Source organism: Elephas maximus, chromosome 4, assembly GCF_024166365.1.
Source record: "Elephas maximus indicus isolate mEleMax1 chromosome 4, mEleMax1 primary haplotype, whole genome shotgun sequence".
NCBI lineage: Eukaryota > Metazoa > Chordata > Mammalia > Proboscidea > Elephantidae > Elephas > Elephas maximus.
The window spans coordinates 24,141,251-24,162,608 of NC_064822.1; the positions used below are offsets into that span (position 1 = coordinate 24,141,251).

Below are 21,358 nucleotides of genomic sequence, written 5' to 3' on the forward strand. Positions count from 1 at the left end.
GGTGGGGTAGGGCAGACCTAAGCTGTGGTGGCCCTGTGGTGCTCTAGCCAAGGCAGCACGGCGTGGCCTGGTGGGAAGAGCTAGATGTCGGGTACAGGGATAGGTGGGAGGGAGAAAGATAAGAAAGGAGGAAAAAAAATGCATGTTGGAAGCCAGGAGATGAGGGCAGACATACCCAATTGGTGATGGGCCAATGTCTCTCTATCCAAGGCAGTGCAGCATGTCCCGGCAGGAAGGGGTAGAGGTGGCGTATGTGGCAAAGAATGAGGGGTGGGAAAGCATGTTTTTCTGGTTACTGGGTGCTCTGTCACCTGTTGGGAGCTCTGTGAAGTTGCCTTCCCTTACCCCCATCCAGGATCACTGCTGGCTATGCACCAAGATGGCAACGCTGTGCTGTGTCAGCTGGTGCGGGACCTCTACTCTGTATCTCTCCTGGGTCTCTGTTTTTCTTCACTGTCTTCTTCCATTGGATGTTTGATCTAGTTCTTTATCCCTTCATTTGATGCTTACAGTTTCAATATTGACGTTTGTATCTGTTTTACTTAGTTGTTTGGGTCTTCGCTGCGGAGGGACAGCATGATGTGTCTGTCTAGCGCCCCATGTTGGCTCCACCCTTCTTTAGTCTGCTTCTTGCCTTTAGGAGTTTGGAAGTCCAAAAGTCCCTTTTTATTTTGTACTGTCTCTATCTCTGTCAGTCCAAGCTGATATAATTCCTTTAAAAATGTTGTGGGCTTCCTGTATATTAAATTATAACCCACTCCATTAAACGAAAGGCATATACACATTCCTTCCAAAGATAATTAAGAAAGGACTTTTTTTTTTAAACCTCAGACTGAGAGTCAAGGTTTTGTGGGACAATACCCTTAAGATTTTTAGAAGCCTTTCTGTCTATATGAAATGGTCCAAAAGGTCCACTCTCAAGTTTCATAAAGTCCTTTTTCTAGTAGAGGGAGTCTAAGAGGCACACTCTTTTAAGATTCTTAGAAGCCCAGCTAGACACAACTTTAAAATTTCTGAGATCTGGAGACTGTTTTATAACCACACTCTAGGGACTTTTGCTGCAAAACCATGCTTTACTGGTATAGCCCTGGATTTTATATTTACCCTTTGGCAGTTTCTGACTTTGAGATTTTTTTTGCTATCTAGAGAGAATGGATGTGACATACAGTTTTATTTTAAAAAGAAGAGCTCATCTTGCCTTCTTTATATTTATTTTAAATCCTGCTTGAATATTGACAATGTTAGCCAGCCTTTCCCTATGCATACCTTATCAGATATGGTTAAAAGAAACCAACACCTTCAGCCTTCTGCCCGGAAATCTCCTTAGCCAAATCTGCCACTTTATTTGATGTATTTTCTCTTTTCCATGTACTGTGAACAGCAGTGTGGCAGATTTTCTACCACTAGGTAAGGGGGGGTGCCATTTCTTCATTATCCAATAACATTTCTATTATTGCCCTGCACGCCTTCACTGACAGTTTTCTTAGACTCTTCTAGCTTCTTCCCACCATGTTGTCCCAAAGTGAATCCCACATGTTTAAGGATTTTTACGACAGAACGCCTATTCCATGTACCAAATTCTGTTGACAGTTATGCTGTGTTAACAAATTACCTAAAAACTTAACATCTGAAAACAACAACGATTTTATATCTAAGAATTTTGTGAGTGAGAGAAAAGGGCAGCACTAAGATGGTAGTTCTTCCTCTCCATATAGCATCAGCGGAGGTCATTTGGTGGTATTCAGCAAGAGGATGGGCTAATTTGGAGGGTCCGAGACAGCTTTACTCACATTTCTGGCACCTTGACAGAGATGAGTGAAAGGTACTACAGCCACAGCCGTGAACTCATACCTGCCAACGATCACGGGGATGGTGTGGGATCAGGCAGGGTTTTTTTTCTCTTGTACATAGTGCTGCCGTGAATCAGAGCTGACTCAATGGCAACTAACAAGAAATTGACTAAATGCTCCAGTTAAAAGTAGGAAATTGTCAGACTGGATTAAAAAAAATCCAACTATATATTGCTAACACAAGACACATATTACATAAAAGGATATGGAACAAAAAGGTATATTGTGCAAGCATGAGCCAAAAGAAATCTTATGTAGTTATTTTAATATTAAAAAAAAAGTAAAGCAAGAAGAATTATGAGAGATAAAAGAGGTATTCGATAATGATAAAGGGCTAGTTCAACAGGAAGACAGAATAATCCTAAATTTATATGTCCCTAATAACATAACTTCAAAATATATAAAGCTAAAAGTGACAGAATAAAATGGAGAAATAGACAATCCACAATCATAGTTGAGATTTTAAAAACCTTCTCTCAATCATGTATAGAACAAATACATATTTTTTAAAAACCAGTAAAGTTATAGAATATTTACACAGTATTATTAACCAACTTGACCTAATTGCTATTTATAGAACATTATTCCCAACAGCTGCAGAATGCACATTCTTTTCAAGCACTCATGGAACTTTTACCAAAAAAGAACATGTGCTAAGCCAAAAGCAAATCTCAATAAATTTCAAAGGATGGAAATCATACAGTATATGTTCCACATTGGAACTAAATTAGAAATAAATAACAGAAAAATAACTAGAAAATCCTCACTTTCCTTGGAAAATAAGCAACATACTTCTAAATAATCCACAGGTCAAAGAATGACTCTCAACAAAAATTAGACAACATTTTGAATTGACTGACAATGAAAATGTAGCATATTAAAACTTGTGAGACACAGTTGAAGCAGTACTTAGAAACGTGTAGCTTTAAGTGCATGTATTTTAAAGCTAAGGCTGAAAATTAGTGGTCTAATCTTCCATCTCAAAAAGCTAGAAATGGAAGAGCAAAGTAAATTCAAATAAACTAGAATCAAGGGAATAATAAAGAGAGCAGTTATATAATAGAAAAGATCAATAAAGCTGAAAGTTGTTTCTTTCATACTATTAATAAAATTTATAAACCCCTATAAAGAAAAAGAGAAAATACAAATTACAAACATAGAAATAAATAGGAAATATTTCTAGAGATCTAGGAAATGTTTTAAAAGATAAGAAAACATTATGAACAACTGTCGATACATTTGACAATTTAGATGAAATGGATGAATTCCTTGAAAAAATGCAACTTATCAAATTGACACAAAAAGAGGTAAAAATTTTGACTAGTTCTATATTTGTTAACGCTGGAAGTGCTCGCTTGTCTATGCCCCAAAATCTGGAAGACAGCTGCCTGGCCACCCTACTGGAAGAGATTCATATTTGTGCCCAATCCAAAGAAAGGTGATCCAACAGAATGCGGGAATTATTGAACAATATCATTAATATCACATGCAAGTAAAATTTTGCTGGAGATAATTCTAAAACAGCTATAGCAGTACATTGACAGGAAGTACCAGAGATTCAGGCTGGATTCAGAAGAGGAAGTGGAATATTATTGCTGATGTCAGGTGGATTTGGGCTGAAAGTGGAGAATACCAGATAGATGTTTACCTATGTTTCATTGACTACACAAAGGCATTTGATTGGGTGAGTCATAACAAATTATGTATAACATTGCAAAGAAGGGAAATTCCAAAAGACTTAATTGTGCTCATGCGGAACCTGTGTATAGACTAAGAGGCACTTGTTCAAACAGAACAAGGGGATACTGTACAGCTTAAAATTAGGAAATGTGTGCCTCAAGGTTGTATGTTTTCACCATACTTATTCAGTCTATATGCTGAGCAAGTATCTGAGCAGTTGAACTGTATGAAGAAGAACACAGCATCAGGGTTGGAGGAAGACTGATTAGCAACCTGTGATATGAAGATGACACAACCTTTCTTGCTGAAAGTGAAGAGGACTTAAAGTACTTACTGATGAAGACCAAAGACTACAGCCTTCAGTATGGATCACACCTCAACATGAAGAAAACAAAAATCCTCACAACTGTACCAATAAGTAACATCATAATACCAGATAAAAGATTGAAGTTGTCAAGGGTTTCATTTTACTTGGATCCACAATCAACACCAGTAGAAGCAGCAGTCAGGAAATCAAATGATGTACTGCATTGGGCAAATCTGCCGCAAAAGACTGCTTTCACTTTGAGGACTTAAGGTGCACCGGACCCATGCCATGGTATTTTCAATCACCTCATATGCGTGCAAAAGCTGGACAGTGAATAAGGAAGACCGAAGAAAAATCGATGCCTTTGAATTATGGCGTTGGTGAAGAATATTGAATATACCGTGGATTGCCAGAAGGAGGAACAAATCTGTCTTGGAAGAAGTGTAGCCAGAATGCCCCTTAAAAGAGAAGGTGGTGAGATTTCATCTCATGTGCTTTGGACATGTTATCAGGAGTGACCAGTCCTTGGAGAATGACATCATGCTTGGTAAAGTAGATGATTGGCAAGAGAAGAGGAAGACCCTCAACAAGATGGATTGACACAGTGGCTGCAACAATGGGCTCAAGCATAGCAATGATTGTGAGAATGGTGCAGGACTGGGCAGTGTTTGTTCTGTTGTACATAGTGATGCCACCTAACGATAACAACGACATATTCGTTAAAGGCATCTGACTGACTTAACTTGCCCCTTTGAGTTTATTCTATGGATGAGAGGAGACTGCATGTGGCTTTGGACAAAAGAGAGTCAGAGATTGACACATGTAGGCAGTGTTTCCCTATCTCACCAAACAAGTCAGAGAAAAAAAGGGTGATGTTTTGTCACCTAGATCGGGGTGCAGCCCTACTCTTACTATGCTCTCTTTTTCCAAGTATTTGTGCCTACCCAGTTTAGATAGAGCCCATAGCTTGTCTACCTTCCGCTGCTAACATACATCTGGTTCTTTTCCTCTGTCATCTGGACCCTCTGTTCTATTGTTGAACAAGTTCTTATGGCTTTGATCTTTTCCTGGAACTCTTTTCCCCTCTCCTCCCCAGAAATTAAGCCTGGCTTTCTTAGACAGTGGAGCCCTAGTGGCACAGTGGTTAAGAGCTTGGCTGCTAACCAAAAGGTCAGCAGTTCAAATCTACCAGCTGCTCCTTGGAAACACCATGGGGCAATTCTACTCTGTACTATAGGGTCGCTGTGAATTGGAATCAACTCCTCTGCAATGAGTTTGTTTTTTGTTTTTTTTCCTTAATACCATTTTTTTCTTACAACCGTCTCAATGCATTAAATTTTTTCAACTCTAGATGCATTGGATTTTTTCAACTCTAGATTCTGAAGGAGGGTTGACTTGCTCCTATGTTCTCCACTGTCAGTGCAGGGATCAATCTGCCACCTTCGGTCATCAGTTCCTTCTCTCCAAATCTTATACTACCATCTCCCCTTTCTAGTTGCTGTTACAGGTTGACTACCAGGGCACTGCTCCAGCTCCCTTAGCAATGTCAGCACCAGGTTTGAAATGATCATCTCTAGCTTCACACCATGTGATTATAATCAGTTACTTCCAAATTCATGTTTCCGAGTTTCTGATTTTCAGAACTCATTTTTTTTTTTTTAACTTCCTCAGTTTTATCAGCCAGAATTGTTCCAGGATCTCAAATACTGAAGCCTCCTGCTTTTCTTTCTTCTCATCTCTGGCAGTTTTTTTCTTCTCAGATGCTTAGATTCAGATATCCTTTCTTCCGTATTTTACCTCTACATCTCTCTCTGTCTCTAGCTCACTCATTCACTCTTGCTCTTACTCAGTGCCTTTCTTGTTGTTTGTATCAGTGTGTCTCTCTCTCTGATCCTCTCTGCCTCAATAGAGAGACTCACAGTTAAGACCCTTGCCATTGGGTCTTACCTCCCCCAACTTTACTCCCTTTCACATAAAATTTTATCTATATCCGTCACTCCTTGCCTCCATTTCGAATCATAAAGAACTATCTCTCCTTTTTAACATGCCTAACTCCACCAGAGTTCTCATTCCATAGTTTCCGGAATTTGCTCCATTATTTATCATACTCCCCCTCTGTTTCTTCCTTTTACTGACATTAAAAATAAAACATCAACAATAAAAACTTTGTTAAAGATTCAGCTTCACTTTCAAACTATGCCAAGATTCTCAGAAAGATAGTTTACTAGTTGATTCCATTTCTCTTCTTTTTTTTTCCCTAACCCCTGAATTACTAGAAGTTTTTGTTTTTTTTATTGCCTTAAATTTCTCTAAGATCTTCTGAATGTGAGTTCTTCTCAGTCCTCTTTCTGCCTTGAAAAATTGACCTTCCTTTTGTTCTTCTTTCTTGACTTCATTAATGGATACCAGCCTTTTGTAGAAAGCCCTCTCCTTAACTCAATAAACCTTTTAGGAGATAAGCAAACTGTGTTCTGTTGAGTAATACGGAAGGGGAGACTACACACAGATGATTCTGAAGTGGTGCCTCTTTGGGGGAAATGAATGTAGGGCTTATACCGATTATCAGTTAGGCTCTGAAATTCTAGGGCAGAATATCAGAAGTGAGGAGAGTCTTTAGATTGTTTACTTTCCTAAGCTAATGGTCAGTGAAAACGATGAGCGCGTGGTTCTGACTGCAAAGATCTGTGAGGCCTGCTATACAACTGAATGGGGGATCCAGTTCTCAGTTTTGTATAACGTATAAGGTGGTATTCTGTTTCTCCCTTTCAAGTGTATCTTCAGTGAATTTTTAACTTTTTACTTTCATTGCAGTTGCCTTTGTTTCTTCTCGTCTTAAACTACTGCAGTGACAAAACAGGCCTCACTGCCTTTTAAATCTTCTCACAATAACCCATACTCCAAAACCAGAACCATCTTTTTAAAATACAAATTTGAATGTGTTTCTGTTGAAACCCTTGATGGCTCCCCAATAAAGCTCCGTATCCTGAATCTAATATTCAAAGCCCTTTTATAATTTGATTTCAACTCAAAGTTGTTATCCGTCTCTCTACCTACCTCTTCCCTTCTGTCCCCCCCCAAAAGTTTACTCTTATAATACAAATATGTTGACTGTTCCTGATCTCACGCTGTACATTGTAGCCTTTGTGCGTAAAGTACAGTAATTTTTGTTTCTTTCTGCAGTGTGATTTTTCCAAACTCTATCTGAGTGTTAAAAATCCTATTTCTTTTTTAAGATTGTATTCAAATTTCACTTCCAAAGACCCTTACCACATTCTCTGTAGTAGTTAACACTTGCCAAAATCCTATAGCATTTATATCTAGCTTATATAGAGTCATTCATGTTTATCTGTCTCGCCTGGTGGTTTGTGAGTTTCTTGAGGATAGGGACCATCTCTTATACAACTTCATATCACCTCACTCTGCATGGTGTTGCCAGAAAAAAAAACCTGTTGCCAGTTGAGTCAATTCCGACTCATGGCAACCCCATATGTTACAGAGTAGAATCGCTCCATGGGGTTTTCTTGGCTATAATCTCTATGGAAGCAGATCACCGTGCCTTTCTTCCACAGTGCTGCTGTGTAGGTTTGAACTGCCAACCTTCAGGTTAGCAGTAGAGTGCCAATAATTTGTACCACCCCGGGGGGCCAGCATGGTGTAGTACTGAATAAATAGAAGGGCTCAGATGTTGGCTAAATTTAAATAATTTAAAAATCAGGCTTAAATATCTAATAATGTATTTTTTTTAGAATTCTCAGGAGATCGATATAAGAGTATATAAGGAGAAAGTATTCTTCTGCATTAAAAGTCTTTGAATATAGCTTGAGATTTTTATTTTAGGTTCTTAAATTATACATAGTATAAATGATGTTAATTTTATAGGACTTCATATAACCCTTATGATCGTTAAGGTGTGATGATCTAATTGGCCTTATAAACTATTTATCAGTTCTTTTACTTTCATTACATTTGTTTTCAGATAAAGATGAGTGCCATGTTTCATCCAGTACTGAAGCTTTAAAGTTTAAGAGGACATTTGCTAAGTCAGATCCCTTCAAGTAAGTCTGCTCACATCCATTTTAGCACCAATTTAATATTAATTTAAAAAGCAAAGAATTAAGTCCAACATCTTTGAAGCTTTCTCAACTCTAAAATTTCCCAGAATATATTATAATCACTTTGTATATTGAATCACTGGTCTTAGAACATAATGGAAGCATGATTTCTTATTACATTTCATATGACTTATACCATAACGTAATGTTTAAGCTGCTGGGATTATTTTTAAAATTGAGATGAATACTTCAAAATCCTTTTTATTTTGTCAACTCTCGTCCTGTGTGCCCAGCTCTGTGCTTTTTAGTTTTTCCTTTGCAGCTGTTATTTGAATTTTCAGTTTAAGTCTTCATAGAACTTTTCTGAATGATTTATATTCTTGATCATTAAGGGAAGATATTTAGTAATCAACTAGCACTTAAACCTGAAATGTTTATTAACCTTTTAGTAAAAAACCTAGCTTTGAAAAATTATCTTAACCAACTTCAACTACTATAAATAATTATGGCAGGATTGTATCCTTGTACCTTACTTGTCCAGTCTATATGCTGAACAGATAATCTGAGAAGCTAGACTATATGAAGAATGTGGCTTTAGGATTGGAGGAAGAGTCATTAACAACATGCAATATGCATGTGAAACAACCTTGCTTACCGAAAATGAAGACAACTTGAAGCACTTACTGATGAAAGTCAAAGATTACAGCCTTCAGTATGGATTACACCTGAACAAAAATCCTTACACCATCATGATAAATGAAGAAGAAATTGAAGTTATTAATAATTACATTCTACTTTGGATCAGTAGTCAATGCACATGGGAGCAGCAGTTAAGAAATCATATGACATGTTTTGAATTGGACAAATCTACAAAAGACCTCTTTAAACTTTTAAAAAGCAAAGATGTTGCTTTGAGGACTAAGACCTTACTCAAGCCATAGCCTTTTCTGTTACCTCATATGCATGCAAAAGTTGGACGATAAAAAAGAAAAGAAAGAAAAAGAATTGAGACATTTGAACTGTGGTATTGGTGAAAAAAAAAAAAATTTTTTTTTATTGGTCAATAATACTGAATATACCGTGAACTCCCAGAGAATCAGCCAATCAATCTTTGAAGAAATACAACTGGACTACTCCTTAGAAAAGAGGATGGAGAGACTTGAGCTTGCGTACATTGCACGTGTCATCAGGAAAAACAAATTGCTAGAAAAGGACATTATGTTTGGTAAAGTAGAGGACCAGCAAAAAACATGGGAAACCCTCAGTGAGATTGATACAATAGCTGTAACAATGGACTCAAACATACCAACAATCATGAAGATGGTGCAGGACTGGGCAGTGTTTCATTCTGCTACACACAAAGTCTGTGAGTCAGAGCCAACTCAATGGCAGCTAGCAGCAACAGCAGTGGGTCTTTTGTTTTCATACTGTTTCTCCATTCTTTATTCTGATGTCAGATAAATCTGTATAAATAACTACTGCAATTATTTTTAAAGCCTTGAATAGCTCCCCACTCTCTGTTGGGTGGAATGCATACTCCTTTGCCTGGCGTTCAAAGCCTCCTACCACTCTCCTAAGAACACCCCCTCACTTTGGCCAACTAGACCCTTTCCCATTTCTTGAACTCTTGTTGTTCTTCATACCTATGTGTCTCATCTTATACTGTTTCTTCTGCCTGTGTTGCCTCCTCTTGCTCCCTTACTGTCTCTTTTGCCTGTTAGAATCCTACTTAAGCCTTCAAGTCTTAACCCAAATGTAAGCTCCTCTGTGAAGCTCTCCCTGATCACTCCAGCTGGAAGCACCGCCTCTCTCCTGCTGACTTCATCTGATCTTTTGTTTTTATTACTATTATAGCGCATTTTGCCATGCAGCTATGTTGTTTGTGTTTATGTCTGTCTTCTCCTGCCCTGGGTTGTAAGACCATAAAAATCAAAGGTCTTTTCCGACTTATTTTTGTCTCCCACAGCATTCAGCATGGCCTTTAATAGTGCTTACTTTAAGACCGGGCCTGGCTTTTCCTGCCATCGTTCCCTCTGTTTTTCATCCCTGTAGACACATGTAACTCTTTGTTCCTGTTATGCAGTCTTGGCAGGCCTCCGCGTTGCCACCTTATCCTAGGAAAATACTGACCACACTGGTATGAACAAGATACAGTCAGTTCCCAACCTAAGACATAAACTGTATTCCAAGGTACATGTCTAATTCTGTTGTTCGGAATGCAGAAAGCGTTTTTCCACAAAAGCGATGTTATAAATAGTGGTTATGTCCTCAGCCAGCCCTCCTAAGACTATTTAACTCATAATGTGGCAGTGCTACTTTAACTGCAGGCAGCCACCATGTATAACATTATTCTGTGGAGAAATTCTAGCTCTGAATAAGAGGAACACAGCTCTCCTACCCTGGGCTGCTTGGGCAGTAGGAGGGCCTGAGCTGGGGCTCTGGCAGTGGCTCACCATACTGGATGCTATCACACCATTAGCTTTTCAGCTTTAGATATTTGCGTAAGAGAAATTTACCTGTAGGTGACTGATATTCTTATGTCTTCTAAACTCAGGGAAAGACACACTTGATCTTTTTGACCCCACCCCACAGTGGATTAGGGTGGTAAACAACTTCAGCTGCCCTTCACATGTATGGGTGCTTGTAAGTCAGGTATTAATATTAATAGATCAGGGACTGTTGTACTACTTCCTTATTTCTGCTATTCTACAGATTTGTGAGAATTGAATATATAAACATGAAAAATACTTCCATCTATGGCAAAAACATATTTATAGGTATTACCTCTATTTTTTGGCATCATATAAATTTTCATGGAAAAGTGAATATCATGTCTACATGGGTATAGTGGTGCTTTCAGCAAAAGATATATTAGTACGTACCTGAACAGCCCTGGATTATTTTGATAATTTAGGTTGTCAGACTGTTCAGCACACAGAAGTAAGAAAAAAATACTTCATAAAATTCAGAGCATTTAATTTGATCATCATGAGTATTGGGCACGTGAGTGAGTGCCTTCTTTACCCTCAATACTGTCTTAGATGCTAGGAGTATGGGATGGTGCTATGAAACATTTGTCTTCTGCACCAGGAGCTTGAAATACAGGGAGCAAAGTATGAAAGAGACATTCACAGTGCAAACAAGATATCATTAATTGCCAAAATTGTTCATGAAGGTAATAAATGCTTTTAGGATTATCAGAATGGCAATATCATTATACTTCACTATGGTTGGAAAGATAGTGGTGCAATTTGGGTTACTTTCAGAAGAATAGTGAAGATTTAAATAAAGAGCTCAAAGAGGAAATGATATTCTGGGTTGGGTTAACAGCATGACAAGAAGACTGGAGATACAACAACAAAAAAAAAAGCAAACAAGAAAACATTACTGGCTGGAGCAGAAGGTTCATGGTGGGTGAAATAATAGGTGGGAAAATGAGACCAGTAGTTCAGCCCCAGCAGTACATATGCGTCATCCATACATATTTTTTAAAAAAATACGAGTCCCTGGCCCTTACCCCAGAACTAATAAATAGATTTTCTGGAGCATGGAACACAGCCTGTTGATTTCTCATAAGCTCCCAAATGATTCTGATATTTAGCCATGTTGAAAAGCATTAAATTAGATGAACGGGCCAAATTTAGGAGTGCCCCACCGAGGAGCTGGGCCTCTGTCCCTCAAGCAATGGAAAGCCACTTAAGGTTTCCGAGACCGGGGTGACATGATAGAATTGGTGTTTGCCAAGGTAAATAATTAAGCAGTTGCGTGTGAATGGAAGCGAAATCAGAAACAACTTGGATTAAAGCAATGATAGTGGGGGGAAAAAAATCACATTTTTAAGTGTACTTAGATGTGTGGGAGTTGGTGATGTCAGCCTTGACCTCGGCATGATTTGTTTTATAAACTGATTATACAACTTCACCCCCATTAATTTGAGCTCTTTTCTCTTACAACCTGGCAACTTAAACAGTAATTTCAGCCAGTTTGCATTTAATGGAAGGAGACCATTGTCTACTCGTGTACACATTGAACTCATAATAGTAAGTTATGCCTATGAGGAATGTGACCTTTCGCATAATTATTATAAAGCATTTAATAACCACCCACATATGCAATAGCACAACCCTAGTTCTGCAGAACTGTGCCAGGATCCAGAGTCACATATATAAGGTAGTGATCAACACAAAATTCTCTACCATTAAGTTGAAATTTGAAGAAATTTTCTAAAATCATGTTATGCATTTTAGTATTTTAGATTCAGATTTGATTATTGCTTAGTTTTCTGTTGGTAGACCTCACTTGCCTCCTGACCACAGCAGCTGTCCTTACTGTCCATTTACCCTTCTCTCCCTGCCCACATCCACAGTCCCTGCAGCTTCTTTTCTCACATTCAGGCCCATCCCTCCACTGTGTTGGTACGTGAGTACCTCCAGCCCATCCTCATCCAGAGGGATGAATGAGCTAGCAAAATGGAGTTGAGAGAATTTTAAGTTCTGTTGTGGTACAGATAAGCTGAGTGATCGTGGTGACACTAACTATTATACTCCTAGCTGATGTAGGACATGACAGCTTCTAGGGTTATCCACATTCAGGGGTCCCAACCATACATGGTTTAGAAACATTTTCATACTTCTTTGCTGTGTTTTGAATTTTTTATTAAAAATTAAAAAATATAAAATACAATGACCCATTATTCTTTAGACGACAGGAATAATTTCAAGGCATCAAGTTTTCATGTGACCTCCCCCCGCCCCAGCCATTTAGAAGATGACTCAACATCATGAATTAAACAAACAACCACAGTCAGTTCTCATTATTTGCAGTTCTATATGGTCATCACAAGCACTAAGTTAGTGAATATTGAGCCATTGCTCCTAGGGGAAATATAAGGTTAGGTTCCTGTGAGCCTCTGGGCACAACATTTTCATCAACTGATCAATATATAACCTTGTTTTGTATGTTTCTCTTTAAAGAAACCTTATTTAATATATGGATTACTGGTGGCGCAGTGGTTAAGAACTGGGTTGTTAGCCAAGAAGGTCAGCAGTTCAAATCCACCAGCCACTCCTTGGAAACACTACAGGGCAGTTCTCCTCTGTCTTATAGGGTCACTACGAGTCGGAATTGACTCGACCACAACAGGTTTCATTTTCGTTTGGTATTTAATATATAGTGAAACCTGTGAGAGCCGGAACTCAACATGACTGCCCTGTTTTTTCTGGTCTCGCAAGTTTCCCACCTTTGACAGGGTGCAGTCTTGCTACTTTTCTATCACTCTCTATTAGTGGAAAATATTTGAGTTTCCCTTCTCTGACAGGTTTCTACCTTACACAGGCTCCACTTTGGCAAATTTCACTGTATATTGTTGATTCCTGAACGTTGAACTTATAGCCAACAGCACTATAATCATACCTGAACAAAGCTTATGTATTTTCTCCATAAGGCACATTGCAACCTTCTTGCACTTAGGAATACTGGCCAGTACTTCAGCACTGTGCTTGAGGGCCATTTTAAACAGTAAAATCACCAACTAAAAGCATAAAAATACAAAAAATGTGACACTAAATAACCTGTGAAAAGGAGTCTTATTTACAGTATCAGAGCTGAAACAAAAGGCAGAGCATCACCTTGCTTTCTCTCAGCTGGAAACGTGCATCAGGTGACTCAAATTTTTCACCACTCTGCGCATGTTTACCAATGACTGAGAAGGTACTGTGAGAAGTGATTTTGGGCTTAAAAATAACTTTTTGTGAGTGGGTGAATTTGCAAATATGTTGTCAAGTGCTTTTGAGTTGGCTCTGACTCAAAGTGACCCTATGCACAACGGAACAAGGCACTGCCCAGTCCTGTGCCATCCTTACAATCGTTGTTACGCTTGAGTCCATTGCTGCAGCCACTGTGTCAATCCATCTCGTTGAGGGTCTTCCTCTTTTCCACTGACCCTATACCCTGCCAAGCATGATGTCCTTCTGCAGGAACTGATCCCTCCTGACAACATGTCCAAAGTACGGAAGACGCAGTCTCGCCATCCTTGCCCCTAAGGAGCATTCTGGTTGTTCTCCCAAGACAGATTTATTCATTCTTTTGGCAGTCCATGGTATATTCAATATTCTTCACCAACACCACAATTCAAAGACATCAATTCTTCTTCAGTCTTCCTTATTCATTGTCCAGCTTTCCCATGCATGTGATGCGATAGAAAATACCATGGCTTGGGTCAGGCACACCTTAATCTTCAGGGTGACATCTTTGCTGTTCAACACTCTAAAGAGGTCCTTTGCTGCAGATTTGCCTGGTGCAGTACGTTATTTGATTTCTTGACTGCTGCTTCCATGAGTGTTGATTGTGGATCCAAGTAAAATGAAATCCTTCACAACTTCAGTCTTTTCTCTGTGTACCATGATATTGCTTATTGGTCCAGTTGTGAGGATTTTTGTTTTCTTTATGTTAAGGTGTAATCCATACTGAAGGCTGTGGTCTTTGATCTTCATTAGTAAGTCCTTCAAGTCCTCTTCACTTTCAGCAATTAAGGTTGTGTCATCTGCATAATGCAGGTTGTTAATGAGTCTTCCTCCAATCCTGATGCCCCGTTCTTCTTCATCTAGTCCAGCTTCTCGGATTATTTGCCCAGCATACAGATTGAATAGGTATGCACACCCTGATGCACACCTTTCCTGACTTTAAAACACTCAGTATCCCCTTGTTCTGTCCGAGCAACTGCCTCTTGATCTATGTACAGGTTCCTCATGAGCACAATTTAGTGCTCTGGAATTCCAATTCTTCACAAAGTTATCCATAGTTGTTTTTATCTACACAGTCAAATGCCTTTGCATAGTCACTAAAACACAGGTACACATTCTTCTGGTATTCTCTGCTTTCACTCAGGATCCATCTGACATTAGCAGTGATACCCCTGGTTCCATGTCCTCTTCTGTTGGAAAATGGAATCTGTAGAAAATGAGGATCAACTGGACTTTTCTAAGCTGTTCTAGAATTGTGCATAAAAAAACAAACCCCTTGCCACCAAGTCGCATCCAACTCTTGGTGACCTTATAGGACAGTAGAACTGCCCCATAGGATTTTGAAAGCTATAAATCTGTAGAGAAACAAAGTGCCGCATCTTTCTCCCACAGAGCAGCTGGTGGGTTCAAACCACTGACCTTTTGGTTAGCATCCAAGTGCTTAACCACTGCACCACCAGGGTTCAGAATTGTACATACATAACAGTAATTTCTACTATGGTCTTCTTTGCCTGTGATGATGAATTTATTGTTGTGACATCAAGCTATTCATATCCCTTGAGTTATTTTCTAATAGCCTCTTAAGTTTTCACTAATCAGCCAAATGTTCAACCGTTTGTTTAGATTTAGGGGATCCTGGAGGAAAAGGGAGAAGGGAACTAACATTTATTGTGTGCCCACACTGTGCCATGTTCTTTACATCTATTTTAGCAGTTTTGCTCCATTTTTCAAAGGAGGAAATTGGGAATTAGGGAGATTTAAAAAAAAAAAAAAAAAAAAAACCTGTCTGAAGTCAAAAGTCAAGTGAGTGATAGAGCTTGGTTTTGATCCCTGGTCTGGCTGGCTGACTATCTAAAACAACCTGAGTTTATAAGTCTGAACAGATTTTATTCATCAAGGAAGATCACTGAACTCAGAATCGGGCCTGAGTATAAGCTTCACCTCTGTCATTAACAACTTTAAGTAGGTTATTTAGTGCGTCTCAGCTTCAGTTTCCTCATCATAAAACCTGCTCTACTGACCATTGGGGTTGTTGTGAGAATAATAAGCTAGCAAATTTCAATATGATTTTAAGGTGTAAAAACCAATGTAAGTTTGAAAGATTTTTTAATTCAAGCCCCCCCAAAATTAAAGAAGATGGCTTGGATGAGTTTGTGATGTTTCTCTGCTTAGTATTATTTTACAAACCTTCGCAAAATAACATTGGTCAAATTCGCGAGTCCTAAATGCTGAGGTACGCCAAATTGCATCACTGTAAATTTAATGTTTCAGCATAGCAGTCAGAGTCCTGGCAACATATAAGGTACCTCCCTTAACTTTCTAGGAATAATCATTAGTTTTTACGCTATACTGAATACTTTGGACTCTGACAGATACTGAGGAAATGTTTGTAGTAAATGAGAACTCAGAAGATTCTAAAGCTACTAGATAGCAATATGACTTTTTGGACTAGAGTTGATGCTAACATTCTTTGAACAATCCTTTCTGTATTTTTGAAGTTTTAGAACAAGCTCCAGTAATAAAGTCACGTTTTGTAAAACTGTTCTCACAAAACCACTTTTAGTAGACATTTCTGAGATTTCAAAGCAGAGGCTCAAACAGATGGACGTACATCACTGTTCATTGCAGCATTATTCACAGTATCCCAAAGGTAGCAATTTCCCAAATGTCCATCAGCAGATGAATGGATAAACAAACTTTGGTATATCCATACAATGGAATATTATTCAGCCATAGAGAGAAATCAGATTGATACATGGTACAACATGGATGAACATTGAAAATATGCCGAGTGAAGTAAGTTATACACAAAAGAACCATTAAGTGATGATCCCCCGATATGAAATATCTAGAGTTGGCAAGTACATAGAGACCCAGGTTTATTTGTAATTACCAGGAGCTGATGGAACTCATTAAATTATAAGAATATGAGTGAATGAGGTGGTAGTAAGCAGAGGAAGTACCAAGGTCGTGCCCTACCAAAACACCCACTGCCATTGAGTCGATTCCAACTCATAGCGACCCTATAGGGCACAGTAGAACCATAGAGTTTCCAAGGAGCGTCTGGCGGATTCGAACTGCCCACCTTTTGGTTAGCAGCCATAGCACTTAACCACTACACCACCAGGGTTTCCGATCATGCCCTAGGCTTACATAAAACCTTTGCCCAGTTAAAACTCCATCTCACATATAAGACTGACTAACACAAATGCCTTTAGGAGACCAGCTGACAGCATAGAATGAGTAGTATTAGACTTCGTATATGGATCCACAAGAGTGCATGCGTTCAGTCTTGGGTTCCTAAGTGTAGGACTCTTCTGCATCTGCTACATTCAGTACAATTGCAAAGAGGCAATCTTGACCCAAGGGGCTGACTTCAGCATGGCTCCCAGTGCCAGCTGTGCCTACTTCCTAGATCTGATGTATAGATGGCCCGCATTAGGACTAGTTAAACCCATTGCCGTCAAGTTGATTCCAACTTACAGTGATCCTGTTGGGTTTCCAGGGCTGTAATCTTTGTGGAAGCAGACTGCCACATCTTTCTCCCACAGAGCGGCTGGCAGGTTCAAACCACCAGCCTTTCAGTTAGGAGCCAAGAACTTTAACTACTGCGCCAAGTGAAGTGGAAATAAAGTAGACATAGAAAGCAAAGAAAACATAAAGCAGAGATTGTAAAAAGATGGCCTGTGGCCAGATTTGGTCTGTAGATGTGTTTGTTTGGCCTGTACAATGTTTGTTTCTTTGTTTTTTTAAACATGCTTGTTTATTAAGTAATGTTAATTTAACTAATTGCTAGTTTAATTTGTTATTAACTAATGTACATATCCATGTTTTGTGTGTCTCTTGAAAACTAAAAGATCTAGCAACGTTGGTCCTATTCTTCTATGTGGCACTAATCAGCTAGCTAGTTCCTTTGTTAGATGGGAGTCTGAGCTCTTCAGTTCTCTCAGCCCCACTCCTGGCTCTTGTTTTTCTTTTAATAAAATTAAGAGGAAATTAAAAAAGTTACTTATACAGTTATCTGTTCTGAAATTGGAAATAACAGATTGATGTTGTTAGGTACCATTGAATTATAGCAACCCTGTGCACAGCAGAACGAAACACTGCCCGGTCCTGTGCCACCCTCACAGTTGTTGCTATACTTGAGCCTATTGTTGCAGCCACTGTGTCAGTCCATCTCGTTGAAGGTCTTCCTCTTCTTCACTGACCCTCTACTTAACTAAACATGATGTCCTTCTGCAGGGACTGATTCCTCCTGATAACATAACAGATTGATAGGATGGCATATTTGTGAAGTACCGAGCAATGGTTAAGAGCAGGGACCCTGGAGACAGTGCGTGGTTTCAGATCTACAATTTAATTTTTGCCTGATCTTGGACGAGTTGCTTAGCCTCTCAGTGCCCTCATGTATAAGATGGGGATAACGATATCTACCTCATAAGGTTGAAGTGAGGATAAAATGAGTTAATACATGTAATGCACTTAGAACAGTGCCTGGTACATAGAAAAAAAATAAAAATAAACCTAACTACTGTTATTATTATTAACTCTTATTCATACGTGGTTTCTATGGAAACAAGGATTTTAAGATAGCATTATGAAGCAAGCCATGGGCAAACTAGGACAAACCAAACCAAATCCGCTGCCATTGAGTCAATTCCAACTCATAGCAGCCCTGTAGAACAGAGCAGAACTCCCCCATAGTGTTTCCAAGGAGCGGCTGGTAGATTTAAACTGCCGATCTTTTAGTTAGCAGCCTGAACTGTTAACCACTGAACCACCAGGGCGCCTAATAATGCACGGACTGGTTGGGAGGTTTAGCCAAAAAAAAAAAAAAAAAAAAGACTGAAATTTTAATAAGACTTACTTTTCAGCGCAAGTAAATTCTTAGCCTGCTCATTCTTTTAGATTACCTGCTTGACTCCTGTATCCATTTGAGTTTACAGCCTGACACCTATGTGCACTTGAGTTATAGTTGGTAAAGACCCAGGAAAGAACTTCAAACCCAGAAACTTAGACATTGACAGCTGGGAAGCACAGTGGCCTGTAGAAAATAATGGGGAAGTCGCTCCATGGAAAGCATCCAAGAAACACATGACTTCTAAGCATTCCTATCTGTCTCCCTGGAATCACATCACAACCCTCTACCTCCTTCTCATAAATCCCTGAGCTGAAGTTAGCCTTGTCTCCAGTCTCTGGGCCAGAGACTAAAGATGAATAATTCTTTCAATTTAAATCATACTCTTCCTTTCAAGGGAACAAATGTTTTGAGATATATTATTTCATTTATCCACATAGCCTTTACATAAGAATTTTTTTAAGTCTGTGGAAAGAAAATAGTTCTGTAAGTTATTGGCTATCGGATTTGCAGTGCTACAGAATATATATGCCTCACTTTCAAAGATACAGCTACCTTAAAACATGAGACTATTGAGATAAAGTCAAAGTACCTTAGCTAAATGAGAAAAGCAGCATATGTGTATGTTATTTATGATTTGTGACTTCATGTAAACAAAAGAAGTTAGGCTATTTAATTTTTGGCAAAAAAGTAATATTTGTAGTTAAGTATTAATAATTGGATCATTTAGATTAAATAATGTATTCATCAGGACTCTTTAGTTGCAAGTGAAAGAAAGCCAGCTCAAAGCAGCTTATGAAAATAAAAGGAACTTATTTATTTATGTAACAGTGGATTTCCAGAGTGCATCTGGCTTTAAGCTTTGTTGCAGTCAGGAACAAAAATGATCTCATCTGAACTCTCAGCTCTGCTTGTTTCCTTATTCATCAGTCTTCAGACAGGTATATGGTCAGTCAGATGACCACCAGCAGCTCAAGACTGTCACCCTCCCAATCTAACCATCCCAGTGGAAAGAGAACTTGTCCAGCCGTATGTCCAGCCATCTACTCAGAGAAGATACTGATCTTCTTTGATCCCATGTGTTGCTCCGTGAAAAATCCCCATGGCCTGGGAATTGGGGTACTGTGATGGACCGTCACTGGCATGTTTTCCCAATACTGCAGTAGAGGGGCGGATCCCAGTGACTGGAAATTCCACTGGGACCTCTTGGGGGAGGAGGAGCTTTCTCCAAAGGAATCAGAAGAAGGGAGATGAGAATGTGAGTTTAGTACAGCAAAACTACAGTGACTTCGAGTTATTCAAATGCTATACGAAATAATTCAGACTGTAACTTCTGCTTTTAAGATAAGCAGTGAACTCTCTGCCTTCTTCTGTTAAAAAATGAGTCCAAACAAAAGCAATAAGAAACAAGAATTCTACCTCTTTCTTTGATACAAAGTGGATCAAATCAGTAACCCCTAATCCGTAAAATATGAAGACAGGAAGTGTATGATACTGTGACTTTGACAGCAGAGAAAGGTGAAAATCTGAGCACCTACGGAGAATAACAATGACAAGGAAACAGTTTTGCCTTGCAGAACCTTTGGTTCTTTGATTAGAGGTAATGGAATAGGCTGAAGGAGTAGGTGAGCCATGGAGCTAAAAACAGACAATCAACTGAAAAGTCCTAACCTTTCTCCAGCAAACCTTCCCCATATCCCAGGTGGTGAGAAATTTCTTCTCTGGAGAAGCTGAAACAAGAGAGAATCTAGACCTGAGTACACTGAAACTGTGGAGAGTAGGGATTAAGTAAAAGTCTGCCCTGTTAAGGACACCAGGAGCCAAACTTTTAGGTCCCAAGTAGGACATTGGAGGATTCTTCTGTAGAGAAACCGAATGGTCTCAGAGAAAGATTATAGTAGTTTCCCCACAGAAAAAGCCAGCTTGCTGCCCAGTTGCCCTTCAGTGAAGCTCACCACTCAGCAAGCCTCAACCCCACAGATCGAGCTTCCACCTTCCTTTGTAATAATTTTACACTTAAAGTGGAAGTCAGCCAAGGATCACCAGATATTTGGGGATGCCTCCAATATAGAGCAAACTCTAGTTAAAAAACTGAAACAAAAACAATAGAGACAACAATTGTTGTTGTCAGGTGCCGCCAAGTCGGTTCCAACTCATAGGGACCCTGCGTACAATAGAACGAAACACTGCCTAGTCCTGCACCATCCTCATAATCCTTATTATGTTTGAGCCCATTGCTGCAGCCACGGTGTCAATCCATTTCCTTGAGGGCCTTCCCCTTTTTCATTGGCCTCTACCAAGCATGATGTTCTTCTCCAGGGGCTGGTTCCTCCTGATAACATGTGCAAAGTATGTGAGATGAATCCTAGCTTCTAAGGAGTATTCTGGCTGTACTTCTTCCAAGATAAATTTGTTCATTCTTTTGGCAGTCCATGGTACATTCAATATTCTTTACCAGCACCATAATTTAAAAGTGTCAATTCTTCCATCTTCCTTATTCATTGTTCAGCTTTCTCATGCATATGAGACAATTGAAAACACCATGGAGTGGGTCAGGTGCACCTTAGTCCTTAAAGTGACATCTTTGCTTTTTAACACTTTAAAGAAGTCTTTTGCAGCAGATTTGCACAATGCAATGAGTCCTTTGATTTCTTGACTGCTACTTTCATGGGTGTTGATTGTGGGTCCAAGTAAAATGAAATCCTTCACAACTTTGATCTTTTCTCTGTTTATCATGATGTTGCTTATTGGTCCAGTTGTGATGATTTTTGTTTTCTTTATGTTGAGGTGTAATCCATACTGAAGGCTGTAGTCTTCAATTTTCATCAGTAAGTGCTTCAAATTCTCTTCACTTTCAGCAAGCAAGGTTG

General features: G+C 39.1%; 1 protein-coding gene across 10 annotated transcripts in view; it reads left to right on the forward strand.

Moving 5' to 3' along the window:
• The window catches only part of ZNF438 (zinc finger protein 438), a 215,092-nt gene that overhangs the window by 91,916 nt on the left and 101,818 nt on the right, over window positions 1-21,358 (forward strand). For 8 of the 10 annotated variants that reach the window (XM_049881705.1, XM_049881701.1, XM_049881707.1 and 5 more), the window contains one exon: window positions 7,814-7,892. The exons of the other annotated variants lie outside the window; for them this stretch is intronic. In XM_049881705.1, the coding sequence (XP_049737662.1) occupies window positions 7,814-7,892 (79 nt within the window). The remainder of the gene's footprint in view (window positions 1-7,813; window positions 7,893-21,358) is intronic. 10 annotated transcript variants of the gene reach the window in all.